At 40.1% G+C, this 20,917-nt stretch overlaps 3 protein-coding genes across 4 annotated transcripts in view; 2 read left to right on the forward strand and 1 right to left on the reverse strand.

The window, feature by feature from the left end:
- Positions 1-20,917, forward strand: part of itga3b (integrin, alpha 3b) — a 130,908-nt gene that overhangs the window by 58,012 nt on the left and 51,979 nt on the right. The gene's annotated exons all lie outside the window — the stretch shown is intronic.
- dlx4b (distal-less homeobox 4b) lies at positions 7,667-11,843 on the forward strand. Of its 2 annotated transcripts, none has more exons than XM_079660269.1 (3): positions 7,667-8,294; positions 9,043-9,239; positions 11,398-11,843. In XM_079660269.1, exons 1-3 carry the CDS (start codon positions 7,970-7,972, stop codon positions 11,656-11,658), a joined length of 783 nt encoding a protein of 260 aa, XP_079516395.1. In that variant the 5' UTR covers positions 7,667-7,969; the 3' UTR covers positions 11,659-11,843. The 2 variants fall into 2 exon arrangements, with proteins under 2 accessions (XP_079516395.1, XP_079516396.1); XM_079660270.1 differs by having other exon boundaries at positions 9,046-9,239.
- On the reverse strand, positions 17,862-20,617 carry dlx3b (distal-less homeobox 3b). Its single transcript, XM_079660527.1, has 3 exons — positions 20,120-20,617; positions 19,203-19,387; positions 17,862-18,743 (listed from the first exon to the last, which is right to left on the reverse strand). Exons 1-3 carry the CDS (start codon positions 20,460-20,462, stop codon positions 18,429-18,431), a joined length of 843 nt encoding a protein of 280 aa, XP_079516653.1. The 5' UTR covers positions 20,463-20,617; the 3' UTR covers positions 17,862-18,428.

A 20,917-nucleotide genomic window follows, 5' to 3' on the forward strand; every position in this document is an offset into this window, starting at 1 on the left:
CCTTTCTACTTCCTTTGTAGACATTGTGAATTATTTTATATTGTTTCTAGAGGAGATATATGGCCTGAAACATCATTTTCTTCACAAATGGCCTGAGTAGATGCCCTTAAAAAACCCTGCAGGAATGTTACGTCAAAAGCCTCCTGAGATGCCACTCCCCCAGCCGTTTTGACCCCAGATGATCTCATGTGCCAACCCAACCAGCAGGATCCTCTCACGGAGACGACTGTCTCTCGGCCACTCCTCCAGCCGCCGTTGCCACCCTCTTGTCGCCCCGCTGATTCGTGCCAGCTTACAGCTTTTGTTTATTTTAACCGCCTTTTCCCTCTGGCACCGGGGGCAAAGATTTACAGTGGAAAAATATAGTATATTTTTCCCCCCATGTTGAGCTGGGGAGCCTGGAATGTGTGTTTGGGCAAGATTTTTGTGAGGAGTGTGAAAAAACAACAGAGCTGTAAACACCAAGGGTAGAGACCCAGACTGGCTTCTTTGTTCCAGATGTGGAGCAGGCAGGGGAACAACTAGCAACTCAAGAAACACAACGCACCCCCATACTATCCATCGGGGCATTGTAACTAGTACATTTACTCTGTACTTAGGTACTGTTGTGCATACTTTACCTAAGTATTTCCATGTATTGCTTCTTTATACTTCCACTCCATTACCATTTAGAGGCCAATATTTCATTTTTTACACTTTTACTTTTCACATAAGAATACATGAATGTTTTGATGTAATACAGTATGAACCCTGGTGTTCCTAAGTATCCAAAATTGCCCCCACATTGAAAAACTCATTATAAAAAGTATCTTACATGTATTTATTTGTGATAAAAAAAACTGGAAAATTAAATATATGATAATATATATCATGATACTTTAAAAAGAGCACTTTTACTTTTGATACTTTAGGTACATTTTACTTAAAATTATCTTAGAAAATAAAGAGGAAGACATACGTTAACAATCCAAGGGAAATTCAATTATCTATCTTTTAATACACACATGACATCTATTTATTAGTGTTAAAAAACAAGTAAATATGATGTTTTTTGATAACATATACTGAGATTTAAGAGCAGTATACTTCCACTATTAATATTTGGAGGCCATTTGGCTGATAAAGCTTCTGTACTTTTGCTTAAGATTTTGAATTCAGGACTTTTGCTTGGATTATTTTAAGATTGCAGTTTTTTCACTTTTTAAGTACTTCTCCACTAATGCTACTTTCCTTCAGTGGTTCTCTATGTGGACATGTTACTGCATGATTTTTGTGTGTGTGTGTGTGTGTGTGTGTGTGTGTGTGTGTGTGTGTGTGTGTGTGTGTGTGTGTGTGTGTGTGTGTGTGTGTGTGTGTGTGTGTGTGTGTGTGTGTGTGTGTGTGTGTGTGTGTGTGTGTGTGTGTGTGTGTGTGTGTGTGTGTGTGTGTGTGTGTGTGTGTGTGTGTGTGTGTGTGTGTGTGTGTGTGTGTGTGTGTGTGTGTGTGTGTGTGTGTGTGTGTGTGTGTGTGTGTGTGTGCGCTCTCCCCCCACTGGTACCAAATGCGCCTTTAAGCCGCAACCAGACAGCTGAGGAAGGTTAGAAAAGGAAAGAAAAAAATCAACAATATTTTAGACATGAGCGGTCCCTCTCCAAATGAATCCGTTTAAATCAGGTGCTCGGGTTGCAGCACAGGGGCTTATAGACGCGTATTACGGTAAAGGATTCCAGACGATGTTCAACCAATCAATTAAAAGTTTAAGTCTAACAGTGCGCGCGCGCGCGATGCTGCTGTCATCCCGCCGGCTGGAAACCATTATGCCACAGTGATGAATCCAGAGCCAGAAGACCAGACACACGCCGCCATTTCCCATGCACCGGGTTTCACTTTTAGTCTTAGGGGTTAATTGTTTGTGTGCTTTGGACTCATTGATTTTGTTTTGTCCAATTTTTGTTTTGTTGTGCGTTAAGGGCTCGGTCTAATTTTCTTGTCTTTTTAATTGTTCCAAAAAAGTGACAACTAGAGGATTTATTAATTAGATGTTTTGTGTGTGCAATTATTATTTTATTTTATTAACAAATAATAAAATGCGGTTTGAAAATTCCCGATAAGGTGCACGTGCATGCAGAGGGCCTTTTTATTTCACCGTTTAATTAAACCAAACTAACTAAATCACCCAAAAATAATATAGTTATTTACTAAGCATGACATTTTCTCTATTTCCTTATTTGGAGACCTACAGTTGCACAAACAAATGCTGGATTTAATTAATTATTAATTGTGCCTGATTGTTTTAATGACATATTAAGCTTTCCCTTTAGTTCCAACATTTTTGGAAATGAATTATTAATAATTATGGAAATGCAACATAGATGGATAGATAGTTACTTTATTGATCCCAAATTGGGAAACACATGCATTCAAATCTTTCAATCTTTAAAGGTGGAAGAAAGTATAAACATAATCAAATTGAATGAACTAAAAGAACAATAAAAACAACATGTTTTTATGAATGATCTTATTTCAATTTGTCAATTTGTAATTCTAGGTTAAAATTCGAAAGTAATTGAACAGTCCAAGATAATTGGAAATATTAACGTTTTTAATTTCCAGGTAAAAAATGGCAAAATGTATATCCATACATCAAATACATTAATTCATTTTTATACAAAATATATATATAATTTTGCAAAATCCAAAAATTAAATCCTTAGTGTTACAATTTCAAAATAAAGGAGGTATATTCCACTTGTTATCTTAAAATTGAAAACTCAACGCATTATATTTGGCATTTGCTGAATATTTTAAAATTAAATCCAAAAAGACAAGACTCAGCTAATGGGGATGTTAGAACTTAAACCAGACATAAACTCCTCCCACTGCTGTCAGGCCACATCAACAGCAGGTAATTATTTATTTATTTTTAAACACAATAAATCAGTCAATCCAATGTATTGCAGTCATATAAAAAGATCTCAGAAGGAGAATAGAGATTACATTACATGAATTAGTAAATTACACGACATGAAAGAACGCAATCAACAGGTGTGTTCCTTTTAATCAGCTGAGCCCAAACTTGATCTGTGTGTGCCAAGAGCTTCAAGCATGAGTGACGTTGATCATGTAACACCGGTGAACTCACGGGGCCCTCGTGGACACACACACACACACACACACACACACACACACACACACACACACACACACACACACACACAGCAACGTGGCTGCACTTGTGGAATGAGACGCTGGCCGTGCAGTGCAGATATTAGTGTTTCTTTGTGATGGCGCCTGGAGGACAGATTAGGACGTTCATCCTCTGCTCTGCTCCGGCTCCTCCTCCACTGTCTTCTTTTTCCTGAGGCACAAAACAGTCGGAGGAAGAAAAAAAACATATTGTTTGCTTTGTGTGATGCAGAAGGATTGGGAGACAGTTTGCAGTGGGAGGTGTTGCAATGACAGAAAGGGCAAAAGCTTGGATGAGAATGTGATTCTCATAGAAAAGCAAAAATAGGAAAGGAGACATATCCAAAAGTCATAATACATGATTTGATTTTCATCTTGTGCAGAAGTTGTTTATTTAGTTTTCATGTCACCAGAAGGATTGGATAACAGTGTGCAGTCAGTGGAAGGTGTTGCAATGACAGATACAGCAAAAGCTTGAATCAGAATGGGATGTTTTGATAGAAAAGCATGGAGAAGGAAAAGGGGACATATCCAAAACATGACTGAAACTATATCTGGTTTTCATTTTGTGCCGAAGTGGGCTATTTTTTTTCCATGTTTCTCACAGCTTGGCCACAGATTGATGCGTTTCTGGTGGGATAATTGTGTGAAAACCACACCTCATGGTGGTACGCTGCTGAAATACGACATGTGGGTCTTAATCCCTATCTATTATGTGGCGAGCTGAGCTGTGATGATGAATCCCGGCCTCCTGCAGGGGTCGAGGCCCGTCAGTACGAGAGCACGGGCCTCAGCTACTCAGGGTTACTTGTAAAACATGATGTGCCAGTGGGGAAGATCACAGCAGTTGCCTGGGAATGTGCTCTGTGTTTGTACACAAAGAATGCTGTCACCCTGCATCAGACCTGCTTGATGGACAAACTCGACGGGGTTGCGTGTGTGAGAGGCAGAACACACGCCTTTGTCAGACACACCTCTGCGGAGTGTGTGCAGCAGAGTAGACGCCACTGAGTCTGGGTTGCATTCAGGAGTATGACTGTTTTAAACATCATCCCTGCGTGTGTGTGTGTTAGGGCAGCGAGGACTCATCCCTGCCCTATGACTGCAGGGCTCGCCTTTGTTCTCCCGCCGCAATACAGACATAATTACAAGCCTTTAAAGAGCCTCCCCACTTTGCTTTCTCCCCGTCCCACCTCTCATGCCCACACCTTTGGCCCTGCTCGGTTTCGACACATATTCACGTCCAGAATTCAAATCCTCTGCATTAAGCTGCTGGAGCGCCTCACAAGGAGCCGTGCACAAACGCCCATAGGCCTCCGAGTCTTCAAAGCTTAGTCTTTATCTTAATTTGGCCCCCCTGATCCCATTCATCAGTCAAAAAGTGTGACTCTCCTGTGAACTGTACGCCCACAAAGGTTGTTTTCCCACTCATAACACAGGCTCTAAATGCAACACCTGCTGCTATGGCTGTCAGTCACTGTTTGACAAATTCTGCTCCCATAATCCCAATGCTGCTTCTAATAGCCCAGTGCGATATATTTTCCCAGTGCTGATCTACAGCTGCGAGGATTTCTGTGTGAATCTCACGGCCACAATGTGAAACTGCAGCCTTTCTTCTTTGTGACCAACCTTTTTTGTTTAATATGTGGCTTTGTGCGCCAATTATATCAACAAAACAACGACAAATTTGAACTTAATTTGAGTTATTAGCACCAGTTATTATTGGTATTAGGTTATTGTGTTTAAGGTTGTTTTCCCACTCATGACATACACTGAAAAAAACTGACTTTAATTAAATATATCATATCAACAGAGTTCAGATAACTGCATTTGGTTAGTTGAAAGCAATACTATTACGTTTAAATATTAGGTTCAACTTAATACTATTGCTTTCAACTAACCTAACCATTTAATTAAAGTAAGTTTTTTCAGTTTAGGCTCTGAAAGCAACACCTGCTGCTTTAGCTATCAGTTACTGTTTGCCAAATACTGCCACCATAATCCCAATGCTGCTTCTAATAGCCCAGTTTGATATCATTTCCAAGTGATCACCTAGCTGTGAGGATTTATGTGTGAATCTCACGGCCACAATATGAAACTGCAACCTTTCTTCCTTGTGACTAACATTTTGACTATAATATGTGTCTTTGTGCACCAATTTTATCAACAAAACAAGTCAAACATTGAACTTAATTTGAGTTATTAGCACCCGTTGTTATTAGTATGTATATAAGTACAGTCCATTTATTAGGGTATTGTGTTAAAGGTTGTTTTCCCATTCATGACATATAACTGACTCTAATTAAATATATCATGTCAACAGAGTTCAGATAACTGTATTAGTTGAAAGCAATACTATTACGTTTAAATATCAGGTTCAACTTAATATTATTACTTTCAACTAACCTAACCATTTAATTAAAGTCAGTTTTTTCAGTTTAGGCTCTAAAGTTAACCACCTGCTGCTTTAGCAGTCAGCCACTGTTTGCAAAATACTGCTCCCATAATCCCATCACCGATAATGCTGCTCCTATTAGCCACCGTACGATATAATTTCCCAGTGATGATCTCCAGCTGTGAGGCTTTATGTGTGAATCTCGCGGCCACAACACGAAACTGGCCTCTCCGCAACCTTTCTTCTTAGTGACCGACATTTTGACTATGATAATAATATGTGGCTTTGTTCTGGCTGGCTTGCTTTGGCTGAGGCCTGTGGGGAGTCGGGAAGCAGCCCAGCCCCCAGAAGGCCTTCTTTTGGGATTCCCAGTAGTTGCAGGCAGGGTAGGACATGACCAAAATGAGGGGGTTGGACAGCAGCAAAGCACCACCATCAACCCACCAAACACTTTCACTGCAGCTTGCATATGATTCAGCTGACAGAAATCTGTATCGAACTGCAACACATGGTCACTGTCCTCACTGGAAATATAGCCTTGCTGGCAGGAAATCCACTCTTTTTCTCCTCCCACTGTGTTGTGGATTTACTCTGCTTGAGAGTGAGTCAATACGGGGTGAGAAATGGAGACAGGGCTGCTCTTTGAGCCTCTGGTCACTATTTTCTCCCCCGCAGAATATTCACATGCACCCTGTGTTTGCTGACTCTGCAGTCTGTGCCACTCTGTCTTCTCTTATGTTTGCTTTTTTTTTAAAATATATATAAAGCCTGACATTTAGTAAGAAATAGTGACGTGTTGGATTAGTATTTTATATTGAATTTAAAGCATTCAGAGTTTTTCATTCTTCTGTCTTCTTCAAGTTCAAATCTTCATCCTAATTCGTTTTAAGAAGTAAAATAAACAATTAAGCTTTTTTTCCAGCCACGTTTTGTGTTATTAATTATTTTGTGTATATCTGTATTGAAGACACACAGACAAGACCTTTTGGTGCATCAATGGGAACCTAAAGAATAAAAAGAACCAGTGATCATCTTAACTTGTACATCAACTGAAGAGCCTTACTTTTGCTTTTCAACCTTTTCCATGTTTGTTCTTCTCTTGAAAGTGTACAAATCCAACTTTTTGTGTAATTTATATCCTGATGCACTGATGCTGATTTGTAATGATGGTTACTGTACAGTTACCCCCTAATCTGTCTGATTTATGTTGAAACCGGGGTTGAGGAGGGTATAAACTGTTTAATTTATAGCTGTCCTCCGTGAAAACAAGCCTGAGTTTGACAAAGAATGTGAGCATTTAATGCTGTGGACATATGGGCCTTTGATTAAAAAAAAAAGTATGCCGGCGATGTCCATAAATCTTGCTAAAAAAAGGAGATGATTTCTCAGTGATCGCGAGACTTTAGAGTCACCGTGACTTTATAACTTTATAATAGGTCACGTAAATCTTTCATTAACCTCAATTAAATTATATTAATATTTAATTACAATGACGAAAATCATAAAATCACCTGTTTGTAGTTTTCGTTTGAATCAATTCCTAGTTTCCAAAAACGTTATGAATGATTACAACTCAAAACTATGATTGAAATAACGGAAATATAAATGATATTTTTGAAGAGTATTAAGGGGAGTGTCAATTTTACAAACGAAACAAGAAAAAAAAGAATGTTATTTGAGTTATTAACACAAGTTATTATTATTATTATTATTAGACTATTTTGTGAAATTGTTATCCAGATTGTAGATGCATATAATGTCACTCCTAATCCCCTTTATATTATATTTCTAATATCATTGGGCAAATCTGTGTCCTGATTATTGAACTATTTGTCACTTGCAAAAACTAAAAACGTGTCAAGTAAGAAATGAAATCAAAAATCAAATAAGCCTTAAGCCCCTAATTACGTCTTTTATAAATCAGGTATGTTTTAAAGGAAATAAAGATAATATGAAATCTGACATTTTAAGTATTTCAACAAAATGGAATAATCAACTTGATGGCATTCTAGAAAACCCAAATACAATTTCTACATATAGCCAAACATTTTCATAATGTATAAGGAGGAGGCCCCCATGTTAATGAGGTTAATGGCGGAGCTCCAGTGACAGCCGGTTGCTGAGCACCAATCAGAGACCGAGCAGAGTGTGTGAGGCTCCGCAGGCAGGAGGTGTTTGAAAGCCATGTCAGCTCCTCCAATGATGTAAAGAAGGATCGCTTTCGCTTTTATTCGATTATTCTTGCCTCTTAAAACACTTGTGAACATGCACTCTGTAACTTATTACAGCGGGAAACCTGTTTTCACCAGAAGAGCGTTGGACTTAAGTGTGGATTTGTTCAGAGTTTGACCGAGAGAACTCATGAGAACGTCTTCAGAGCGACGGTTTTATGGACTCGCGTATTAGCTAATGATGTCTATGGGTTTCATGCCTCCTGACAGTCTGAATGCCTCAGACCCCTCCAAATCGGCCTTCCTAGAATTTGGCCACGGACATCTGGGACATCAGCAGCACTCCCCGGGACTCTCTCATATTTACCCCGTTCATGGTGTGCATGCTGCTGGACATTCCCAGCACGAAAGTCCTTTTCCTGGCAGCGCGTCCTATGGCCGATCTTTGGGATACGCCTACCCCGGCGCTGGGAACTCTCATCCCCCGTCCGCGTACATGTCCTACCAGCACAACAACCACAGCAACAGCAGCAGCCTGGCCCACGGCAGGTTGGAGCACACAGGTATGTGGGAAAGTCAAATGGAAGTCAAATCAAGTGTTCGGTTCTAAACTGTATCATTAATGGCTATAACACTCTAAATTTGGCCCCATGCGAAATTACGCACAGGGCGATAATCCCCCTAATATTTTCGCAGTACGAAAAATCACTTGAATGTTAAGTAGGCTTAGGTATATCAAAATGAGTTATTCCCCCTGTCATATTGAATATGGTGTATTCAAAGTAAAATTAAGGCATAGACGTCACCACCATGTCCAAACAAGGCCTAGCAGCCAACCCACCACCTCTCAGGGATGCTCCATCTTCTTGTTATATGATGAAGGCACATGCTGCCATTATTTTTTATTGACGATAATTTGTGTTGGGTAATTTCAATGATGGCCCCATACCTCAATAACTTTTACCCTCAATGTTAGCGAAACATTCCAGAAAACCATTCCAGAAAACAGCAGGCCTTTCATCTCTGTGTGATTTAATAAAACTAGACGTTTAAAGCACTGTGAAGCTTTGATATGATAGTTAGTTCAAAGTCATGTTTCAGGGATTTAAGGCCCTGGAATGATGTGTTTATAGCATGCAGTGTGGAGCCTGTCAGGCATTATAATTCCTATTTGTAGTAAATATGCAAAATTAAAACCATGCTGATGTTGTTCCAGATGTTGTTGTCTTATTATACTCTCAGATGTTACATATTTTAGTTTTGACCCAAAGATAAATATTAAAACCTCCCATTATTCCACTATCCCTTCAGCAGAGCGGGAGAAGTCCACGGTGATTGAAGGCAGGGACATCCGTCTGAACGGAAAGGGGAAGAAGATCCGGAAGCCCCGCACCATCTACTCTAGTCTGCAGCTGCAGGCCCTGCACCAGCGCTTCCAGCAGACCCAGTACCTGGCCCTGCCGGAGCGCGCGGACCTTGCGGCCAAAATGGGACTCACCCAGACTCAGGTGGGCCTTGAACTCACCATGGGCTCCTGAATGCATCAGGGAAAAATATAATTAAATTCGTCCCACCGCGGGGAAATGAACATTGCTCCTGCAGAGAGGACAATGCAGATAAAATACAGAACCAAAAGGTGTTTGCTAACATAATAAATAAAAAGACAAGCTCACTTTTAAAACGTTAAACTATATAATTAAAAGTAAGACACATTAAAGGTACGAAAAATAGCAGGATAGTAGTAAGTGAATGTATCAAAAGAGATAGCAGCCAATAACATTAATACATTGTAAAAAAGTAAATATTGTACAGTTTTATTTTACAACATTTTTATAGTCTTAAGTATTGCAGTAGCAGATAGAGTGTGGGGTCAAAGATATGCACAATATAATCCTATACTTATTATTTAATAAAAAATACGTTTGTTAAATAATCTCACTATTATTCTGCCAGAAATACCAGGCACTCCCATATTTAAAATGTAATGGCTATCTTAAATGGCAAATGTTATGTAGAGTTAATCTAATCTAATTTAAAACCAACTTTAAATCCAATATGACTGAGAGAAAGTGGATGTTGAAACACTAGGAAAGGAAACCTCTTATTGCTGCATTATTTAAGGATCAAGGAGCTTGAGCAGATCAAATGAGGAACCAAATTGTTGTGATTTGTAACTCGATCCTTTAATGCAGGTCTTATTTACTGTGCTTAATTTCGTGGCTGTATTCCCTTTGTCAACCCTGGTCCTTGAAATGCTCTCTGAGAATGAAGCAAGGCACATGTTACACAATTATTATAAGAAAAAGGTCTGAAGAAATCGGTGTGTCACCTTTTAAAATATTTTACAAATAATACACTTCCTTATAACCTTTATTGTCATTTATTTACCGCTTTTTAATTAATTGAAATTACACTTGTGAAAAGACGTCTTTACTCGCATTGTGTAAATAACACGTTTGGAAATGCTGAACATTTAAAAGAAAAAAGCCATCATGGGAATAATTTGACGAGCATGAGTATGCATATGTTAGAGACAGGTGCACGTGTCGTTGTCCTCTTATTCTAAACTTGGACATAAAAATGTATTTTGATGCCTTTTGGCTTTTGTTTAAACTTTCAAAATAAGAGATAAACAAACTAACTCATTCATCTTAACTGCCTCGTGCATATTTTTCTTAATCTCTCTAACTCAACAATGATCTCACATGCTTTTGTTCCTCTGATCTTTATAGAGTGTTTTATTTGGCCCTTTTAACGCACTTTATAAATATTCCCACCATTGTTCTCGTGTAAAAATAGCCATCTTATTTTGGAATCAGCAGAAATATTTAGCGTCCTACCACAGCACCCTTTAGGGCTGTGTTTTAATTTCACAATGCCGTTTAGTCTCGGCTTGTTGCTGTCACACTCGTGCTCCATTGGAGTCATAAAGCACCGAACAATAAGAGGGCTCAGTTTTAATGGCACTTAAACATGACGCTGAATGGCGAACAATGCAGCGGGAGCAGGCCTGGGATTTGCGGGAACACAACACAAAGAAGAGGAGAGTTATGAGCCTTTTATTGTTCCCGATATTCACTTGAGGCACAAAGAGGTTTAATTGACCGGTAAATATGCTAATAAAAGGCCACGTGCGGTATTTTTCCTCTACATTATTGCTGATTGTTAAGATAAAGTTAAGATATACTTTTATTGTGAAATTAATTTGTCTCAGCAGCATATAGACAAGCAATGTGAATTAAAAACATACATCAAATACAAAATAAATAAGCAAATATATTTATAAACACTGAAAGTCATGATAGACATGATAGACAGATCAGTAGGCCTACGTGTCAACAGTGAAAATATACCATATCTATTGAATATACAATATTAATATAAAGATTTAAGTCAGTTTACTTTGATAGGCCAGCCCACAACTAACACAATCTAAACAATGTAACTTATTTAGCAGCAGTTTTACCGCAGTGACAATTATGCGCATTTTCTTTTTGGGTGAAAATGTGGTTTCAGAATAAGCCCTCCCAATATTCACTTGATGCCCAAAAGCGTTTAATTGAGTGGTAAATACGCTAATAAAAGGCCATTTGCAGTATAATCTTGTTTTTATGAGTGCTGATTCTTCACCGCAGTGACACTTATGCGCATTTTCTCTCTTTTTAGGTGAAAATATGGTTTCAGAATAAGCGATCCAAGTATAAAAAGATCATGAAGCATGGCAGTGGGTCAGAGGGGGAGCATCTCCACAGCACGAGCTCCATCTCCCCGTGCTCCCCCGGCCTCCCCCAGCTCTGGGAGGTCTCCATGGCGAACAAAGGGGCCCAAATGCACCCGAACAACTACATGAACACTTTTGGTCACTGGTATCCAAACCACCACCATCACCCCCACCAGGATGCGATGCCCCGGCCTCAGATGATGTGAGTGGATTGTTATTGGTGTGGCGCGCGGGCCTCACAATGAACTTCCTGGTTCTATATCGAGGCCTCCCCCCCCCTCCTCCTCCTCCTCTCAGAACTGGATTGTGTTTAAATGTGTGTTTTTAATAGATCTTGTTTATATTCTGTGTATTTCGTGTGCGTTTTGGAATTAAATTCAACACAGCAAAATTCGACCAGGTTTCAAATATATATATTTTTTAGGTTATATCGCTGCAACTTCTGCTGCAGAACTCTCTGAAATGTGGACTAAGTGTGCAGTTTAACATGGGACTCTGGATAAAGACTTTCAAAAAAATATATTGTGTGGATGCGTCTACTTTTTTGGCTTTCATCTGTGTGGTCCAACATGTGCCCGAGAGGGGTCTGCAGACAGTATTTCTAAAGACGAATATTGATGTGATTTTATCGATCAAACTGTGAAAAATGAATATAGATTTATGGCATCAAGACTTAGAATAAACTTGTAGGCCTACATAGTACAGCGAGACTGGCTTGCTGTAATGAGCAAAACCACCCACAGCTTGGCTCGTGCTATAATTCATAGCTGTGACATCAGCTGTCTTTCGTCCATTAACACTCCTGACGCGATGGAAGAACACTTAAAATACTGCTTGGGTTTCGTAACGTTTTGTCAAAACACCTGCTGATTGATTCCTTCAAGGAATAACTAAAAATATGGTTTGGTTAGATCCTCCCCAGTGTCAATATTTTTGGTCATGTTTTATTATAATTGCATGAAATCTGAAAGGCTTTCATCGGCGAAAATATAGTTCCCATCGTGGTGAACTAAAGGGGAGGTGGGGTGCCATCTTTACGCACAGTGGTTCGCTGTTTAACTTTGACGCACGGACCAATGAACACACGTGGTTTCCAACTGTTGTTTCTGCATGTTCATGTCTTTGCAACAACAAAACAGTTTGATATTTCAACATATTTTAAATATTAATCTATAATTTATGTCTCAAACAAACATGTTTAACATCTAAAGTTCGTATATTTTAAAACAAATGTCCTTATCACCTTGGATAAGAACACACGAGAACATACGTGCAAACCAGTATTTTAACGATCTTTTCCTCCACTCTCGTCTGGAGTGATCTCAAACAGAAAACTCGCTGTTGTCATTATTAAATGACAAATGGTGAACGCTATTCCTCCAATAAACGGCGTCTGATTTACAGCCGTTTGCGCTGAATTGCCTATTATCGCACTTGCATTGTTTAAACACGGAGAGTTATCTGTTTATATATCTGCAAACACTGCATGAATCCTGTCTGGTGCCACTGATTGAATGAGGAGCAGAGTTGTGATTAATGAAGTCGGATAGTGGATAAAGAAACATCCAGTGACTTATTTTTGTCTTCACCATTCATCACTCTGCTCTGTTAGCTGCATGTCTGGCAGACATTAAGTACAATCTGATGTCACCCACACAGGGTTTACAGCAATAACCAAACAATCATGCACGCTGTTGTTAGGGAGATATCCTTTCCTTATATTACTTATAAACTGTGAATCTTTTTAAAATACAGAATATTTGTATTACAGGTGTAGCGGGGTGTCATTTAAAGGGTCATGACATCCAATCTGTGACAGTGTTTCTTACATTTTTAATCTCAATCAATTATCTCGTAGTGATCAAATGATTTCTTTATCCTCACACCTTGTACCCAGCCCTTGCGGTTTACAAGGCACCAAAAATATGTTTCCAGTGGTCAAAGATTTCTATTAATTGCAAAGTCACACGTTATTTTATTGCTTTGCATTAAATAACTTGGTAATCCTTCCTCTCCCAAGCAAGAGGTAAAAAAGGACGACTCCATAAAGCAAAAATGTACTTTTTATATAGTCATCCAGCAAAAACGAATCAACATAAATGAAGGTAGTTTTACTGTGAAGGACTTGTCTTGTCCTCGTAGAAAGGACAGTGAAACTTACAGAGAATTGTGTTAGCTTTAACACACACACACACACACACACACACACACACACACACACACACACACACACACACACACACACACACAGTCCTGTCTTACCTTAGAGAGGTGCAGCCTTGTTCAGGAGCTCCAACACCAGCTGTGTGTTTCTCTGAAGAACAAAAGCCACATCAGAGCCGTGTGTTTTCTCTCCTTGGAGCTGGTTTTCTCACATAACGGCAAGCAATGTGTTACATTAACATCTCCTTCTTTATATACACATACAGCCTCGTGCCCTTTTTCCCCATTCCTGATCATTATGTGCCTTGTTAGACAAGCGGGCCGGGGGAAGAAGAGGCAAGTGACGGGGCATCAGGGGAAATTATAGGCAATTTCACATCTCCAGATTAGAATAATGGGTTGTGGAGTTGGACAGACAGAGTAAGACCTTTCAAACCGAGGCCAATTATCACGCAGGCGGATTGAAGGGAAAGTGACTAGGCTCCTGGTTTAATAGACAAGGCTGTGGGATGGGTGAAGGGTAATGATGAAGGCGAGTGTGATTGTATCAATGCTGCGGTCGGTGGGGTGATCAGATACGAGGTGTCTGATGGGTTTTAATTCCAGGATAGCAATAAGAGGGAACATAGCTGGTAATTAATTCCCAGTTGCTTTGAATCGACCAATGGCAGAGCAGGTCTCAGGGGTGATTATTGTTATTAACTCGAGTGATCTGACATCTTGGGTAATTGTGAGCAGCTCCCCTGTTAGAGAGGTTGAATGCATGATTTGGTTTCATCTGAAGGAAGGCTTAACTTAGTTTGAGGCATGATGCACACACACTCTGGGGGGGGGGGGGGGGGGGGGTTGTGCAGTTTGGCAAGCAGAAAGGCAAGCACACAAACACAGATTTAAGATGATCGCACACAAACAATTGGAGGAAAGCTCTTTTTATTTACAATGTCAGAATGGATGTCATGCTTTCAGTTGGGTTTGTTTGTGTGTTTTTCAACAAAATACTGACCTGATTTTTTTTTTGGTTTGGATACACGGATCATTTTTCACTCATGGAAGTCTTGGTTGAGGTCTTGGCTTCCAGAGCACCCTTCTTTTTGTTTATTATCTCAGCCATGGAGGAACTGTTTTCAGTTGGGTTTGTTTGCCTGTTTGTCAAGAGGATTTCAGACATAATACTGGCCTGTAGCATGATCCCACGTAAAACCCATACAAAGTTGGAGTATATCTGAGTCATGTTTTTGATACGTGGATCATTTATCACTCATGGAACTCTTGGTTAAGGTCTGTGCTTCCTGAGCGCCCTTCTGTTCGTTTAACAGTTTAAAAAGTCAGATTTCTTTTGTGAAACTCATGTCTGGAGGCAACATTTTTAGCTTAGGTCAAGGTGACTGAACCCTAACTTTGGGGATGGTTTCATCAGGATGTGATGAGTATCAGCGCAGTGCCGGCCCTGGCCTCAGGTCAGCAAAGGTTCACGAGTCTACAGCTGTCAAGGATGCCATTCTCCCGTCATTTCATCCCAGTTTACATGGAAATGGAGAGAGTGAGTGATCCTAATGCAGCCGAGGCACGGCCCGGGCCCGGGCTCAGTGTTGGACAGCTGCTGCGAGTCTTTCTGTGGACGCATTTCAGCCCCCGACCTCCATCTCAACCCATATCGCTGCACCCCCAGAGACAAGTGCCGACACTCTGTTGACCGTTGCAGGGGAGAAGGACGAAGGGCCCGGGCCCCGGCTCTATTTAGGGAGCCCGTGATGTTGTGCCACGCAGGATCGCATTCAAGTTCAACAGTTCAGCACCACCTCGATGGCTACTTACACTTGTTAATGTTCAGAGATGACATATATGGACACGCCTGACAAGCCCACACACACAAGTGCAGCCTGTAGCGAACACACGTTTGTCTTCGGCACAAATGTTTCCCCTGACAACCTCGGCTCAGGGGCCACACACGCTGAGGGGCCCCCGAGGGGAGGTCACATGTACTCTTGATGAGATTTCATTGATATTAAAAGGCAATAGTACTCATGGTGCCTTTGTCAAATCAGCACAGTGCACTGAGATGGTGAGTGATGCTGTAGACAACTGGTGTTGAGTTCAGGGGAACAAAGTAAAGCAGGGACATTAGGGAATGGGAATTCTTTTCTGGTAAATGTTGAAAGAATGTGTGTGAGGTTTGGTAGAAAATGTGTACAGTGCTTTTTACAATAAATATGTCACAGATGTCAAAGGGACGAAGATATGCAATTAAATAAGAATATAAAATTGTGAATTTTATTCTTCGTCCAAATGAATTAATCTTAAAATAAATTATGTATAAATAAAGTATTAGTTTATATCAATTAATATGGATTGTAGAGTGTTATAACTCCCAATAACTGAACATCCTTAAAACGTGTTTTGGCTTGGTATTTTACTTCGTGTTTCAGTCATATGTGCTCATGTGAAATAATTATAAAAATAAAACGGCACAAGGCAGGCTCAAGATTACCAAATATTTGCCTAAATTAATTATTTAATCATTTAAATATATATCTTAATCATATATGATTTATTTCATCATGTAATTCTACAAAAAAAATGCAAATTCAATTAATTTCTACAAATATATCCCGAACTTCATTGGACAAAGATTTGATAATCATTCGAGTAATAGGGCTTTTTCAATAATGTTTTTTTCCTTAAAAAGTCAACCCAAAAATATCCTATTGGGGGAAAATAAAACGCAAGTCACACTCTAAACCTTGATGGCTATATATGTGGGTCTAAATCCACATTTGAATTGCTCTTATTGCAGTGACACAGTAACACCTCCAGTCACGAGCACATACCTTTGTAGTTACTAAAAGCAGTAGAAAAGGTCGGCCTATAAACCGTGGGCACATTTCCTCTTGGTGTGTAATGGTGCCTTGGTGGTCCATGTGGATAAGATCGCCATTAGCGGTTTTCTCCATCATGTAACTGTTAGTGCAGCATATTTAATAATGCAGGCTGTGTGCGGTTATTGTCTACCGTCATTACGGTTGTGATTTGTTTTAAAGAGACTGTGACTGTCTCATTATTAAAGTGTAGTTGTCCTGTTTATCCAACACCTCTCACTTCATTAATATCAGTGTATTCCCAAGGTGTCTCATGTAATCTAATTAGGCTGTTTATCACCCTGGAGCACCTTTTGTTTAACCCTCTTCTTTTCAATGTTATTGTTTTTTAAACACTTTAAATATTGTAAACAAAATAAGTCATGACATGAACGACCCCTGACCCTGACCCCAGTTTTATTTAAAAAATAAACCTCTTTAACAGCAGATCACTTTTTATGACTCTGCTTTGCCAAATCCAACAACATGAGATCTACTGTCTGAGGTGAAGCACTCAGAAAATGAAAGAGGGTTGTGGTGTTTTCTTACAGCGTCGATATTTGGCAGCGTTTCTATCCATCCTGCTGTTTGCGTGCGTGTGAGCGAGATCCCCTTCGGCAACGGTCTTGCTTATCCCCCGCCTTTACCACCCCCCCTCTTTCTCTCTCTCTCTCTCTGTGTGTGTGTGTGTGTGTGTGTGTGTGTGTGTGTGTGTGTGTGTGTGTGTGTGTGTGTGTGTGTGTGTGTGTGTGTGTGTGTGTGTGTGTGTGTGTGTGTGTGTGTGTGTGTGTGTGTGTGTGTGTGTGTGTGTGTGTGATAAAACAGAGTGACTCCAACATGTCTGCTGGTGTGTCGCCTCCTACTGCAGCGCTTTGCACGCAGCTCTCATGCTGCAACAATTGCAGAATAAAATGTATACAATATATAAAAAAATAATAATCAAGATTCGCTTTTTTTCATGCAAGTGTTTGGTTTTTAGCATTAATTCTGTAAAACAACTTAAATTAATTATCGTTAAATCAGGATAAATCCTAATTCTAGGCATGTATACAACATCTTTAAACACTGCCACTATAATCTCCTGCCATATGGAACAAACATGTTATTTGTTCTTCTGCATTATAATTTAAATAGTTATTATACACGTTGTAAAAGTGTGTAAGTGTTTTTGATAATAAGCAACATTCTGAATAAACCCTTCTTGCATTGCAATCATCTTTTAAACTAAGTAATTCAAAGTTATATATTTAATATTAATAATATATTGCTAAAAATGAGAAATTACTTCACATTTTCTTGGCTTTCTTTGCATTGTTTAGAATAACTCGACATTTGATTATCTGTCCTGAATCTTTAAATCATCTGTTTATAAAGGGGCTCGACACACACCGTGCAATTAACATCTTTATTCAATTGACAAGAAGGCAACACGTGGACTAATTACATGAGCATGAGAATGGAGGCACCACAGTGCAGTCGTTCCGTTTCAAACAAATATCATCATAGTGGTTTCTGCATATAAACACATATTTACAACCTTCGACGTTTTGTACAAATCCATATAAATATGACCTGAGTTCTCTTTGTACGCGCTCTTTACAAACACACATGACTTGAACGCAGCATGGATCACCTGCACGGTTTTGTCAATATTCGCTTTGTGGTTAGGCTAATTATTTAAAAAAAAAAAAAATGCATATTCATTTACAAAAGGAGTGAAAGAAAATACAACAGAAGCGATAAATAATTTAATAATTAAAAAAACCACGCCAGATGTCCGTTAAAATGCTACCACAAGTGATCAGAAATCCCTTATGTGCTTTGTGAATGTAAACCCAGTTCTGAAACATTTTTGATCATCCAAAAACAGTTTCTCTTCAGGCCTGCTCCCGGTCCAGTTCGCTCTGCAGAGTCTTTAGGAGAGAGTGTGAGGAGATAAATGTGCTCCTGAGTCTTTGTTAGTAAACGGCCCCCACGCTTTGCTGCGGAACGGGGTGGTGCACGGTGCCCGGATGTTGTAGGTGGGATCCCTGCTGGTACCAGTGGTTGTTATAATCCTCCAGGTATGGCGGAGACGAGCTGTGCGTCGGCGGCTGGACCTGAGGTCTGCTGATCGGGGTGCTCTGGGGGGTGCTGTTGTCCCACACTGCGGGGGACTGAGGGGAATTGCAGGCCATGGAGTCGCTGGCGTCGGGACTGTGGTCCAGGGGAACCTCACCGTTCTTGTACAGCTTCTTGAACTTGGATCTCCTGTTCTGGAACCAGATCTTGACCTGCGAAAGTAAGAGGGGGAACATTAATTATAATGCAACTGGACATTTAAATGAAAAAGGGGTTTAAAATGCAGGTGTACGGGGAAAAATAGACCAATAATTTGGTCAGAAGTTCGATCCCAGCATGTCAAAATGTCCTTGGGTAAAATAACTAACCCCGAATTACTACCATAGGCATTTATTATACGGTATTGAAGTGTACAATGTTATGTAAAATAAGTATAATCATAGGTTTTTTAAATATATGGTAGCCTACCATACATTTAAATAATAGTTTTGCAGAGAACATTCAGCTATTTCATTTCATTTCTATCCATAAAGTATTAAGCTCTGTATTCTGTGCGTAATTACGCAGCGATGGCTAATTAGAGAACAAATTGTTAGCCATATTTGGGAAGCCATAACTCGCATGTATAACGAGTATTGGTGAATTAGAAAATATCAGGTGTTTCTGCTTACCTGAGTCTGAGTGAGGCCGAGCTGCGCCGCCAGCTCCGCGCGCTCGGGCAGCGCGAGGTACTGCGCCTTCTGGAAGCGCCTCTGCAGAGCCGCGAGCTGGTAGCTGGAGTAGATTGTCCTCGGCTTGCGGATCTTTTTCGGTTTTCCATTCACCATGCGGACCTCGGGCTCTGGCTCTTCTTTTACTAGAAATTGCAGGAGAATATGTTGATTAAATAAACCATCAAAACAGACATAAAGTGTAAAACTCTAAGCATAACAAAGTAAAAGCAAAACCATAACGGCAAAAATGTTTACAAGATACTTTTTGAAATATTGTGTCAAAAATGATATATGTATGGCAACTTATAAGTGTCACAGGACAAAAATCCAAACTTAAATCAGACAAGATAATTGTATTATGACAAATTGCAATTTGTCAAGCAATTGGTAATAAAACTGAAGGAGTGAATATAATTAGCTTTATTCAAACCATCATTGTTTTATTGCAGTGATGTTATTGGGTGGCTCATTCACAGGCACACGACATTAACATAAGCTTGACTAAACAAATGTTAGTTGTGTACCTGCAAAAGATAATAAATTAAGGATATGTGGCAAGTGAATATGTCATGGGCCTTGAGATGTAGAATTGATGGGGACATGAAAGGCAAAAAAAATGTTGACTTGAAGCAGAACTGCATTTTTTATATCTCTACTTTGCTATACATATTTTTCAGAACTAAAGGGAAATTTTTAATTGATAATCGATAAATACATAAAGATACAAAAAATGTTTTTTCAGTGTTGCTTCAGAGGCATTCAGGGCTCTTTAGAAAGGCTTTCTCATACCAACAAGTGACTGAGCAGATGACAGTACGCACTTTGGAGGCAGACACCATCTCATTAAAACAGATAAAGCATGTCTCAATATTTACCTGAGCAGGGAGGTGATGCCTGCAGGTGATCTCTGTTGTAATGTCCGAACTGTCTGTAGCTGTTTGTGTAGGGGTATTCAGATTTGGTCGCGTACGCTCCAGCAGCTCCCATTCCGTTCAGGTTAAACTGATGGTGGTAAGAGTTCATTTGCTGTCCGTACGCTTGGCTCTGATAGTATTCGTGGTGGCTGGGCGCCGTCTGTCCGCTGTAGTAGCCCATGTCCGTCACCGAAGACTCGGGGAGAGTAGGAGAGTCCTTGGAGCTCGGGTGGCAGCTCATAGATCCGGGTAGATCGGTCAAAATACTCGCAATCTTCTTCTCATACGTCTGTCCGGCGCTCATGTTGAAAGCAGCCCCTCCAAGAGAAAAGAAAGTCCACTCGGGGATTTTTGTGTGTGCGTAAAGCAAAAAAAAACGCAATAAAGAATTGGCTTTAGAGAGCTGATAGTCCAGTGAAACCCTCCCTGCTGAAGTAACTTAGTTGTGGCATCGCTCCTCTGCTGTGACACAGAGTTATAGAGAGCTGAGCTGGAAGCTGCCTTCCCATTGGCTCCACTACACCCCCCCCCCCCCCCCTTTCTCTTCTCTTGTGCTCCGGGCGAAGTCGTGGTAAAACCAAGCCTTCAGCCAAGAGCGCATGCATGCACGCATACCTAGTTTTTTTTCCCCTCTTTACATTTGCATTTACCTGTTCACTAGTTGAACATGTTAGGCCTTCAGGGACTGTCTGTGAGAAACGCAACATGTCCATTAGTTCTCACAATCATGCTACAGGCTGGCAACATATTAGCCTCTCT

This window comes from Notothenia rossii (genome assembly GCF_949606895.1).
Source record: "Notothenia rossii genome assembly, chromosome: 11".
Taxonomy (NCBI): Eukaryota; Metazoa; Chordata; class Actinopteri; order Perciformes; family Nototheniidae; genus Notothenia; species Notothenia rossii.

Coding starts and splice junctions, on each gene's coding strand:
- dlx4b (XM_079660269.1), top strand. CDS start 7,970: ATGATGTCTATGGGTTTCATGCCTCCTGACAGTCTGAATGCCTCAGAC. Junction 8,295..9,042: donor CGGCAGGTTGGAGCACACAG/GTATGTGGGAAA, acceptor CTATCCCTTCAG/CAGAGCGGGAGAAGTCCACG. Junction 9,240..11,397: donor TGGGACTCACCCAGACTCAG/GTGGGCCTTGAA, acceptor CTCTCTTTTTAG/GTGAAAATATGGTTTCAGAA.
- dlx3b (XM_079660527.1), bottom strand. CDS start 20,462: ATGAGCGCCGGACAGACGTATGAGAAGAAGATTGCGAGTATTTTGACC. Junction 19,388..20,119: donor GGCATCACCTCCCTGCTCAG/GTAAATATTGAG, acceptor TGCAATTTCTAG/TAAAAGAAGAGCCAGAGCCC. Junction 18,744..19,202: donor TCGGCCTCACTCAGACTCAG/GTAAGCAGAAAC, acceptor TTACTTTCGCAG/GTCAAGATCTGGTTCCAGAA.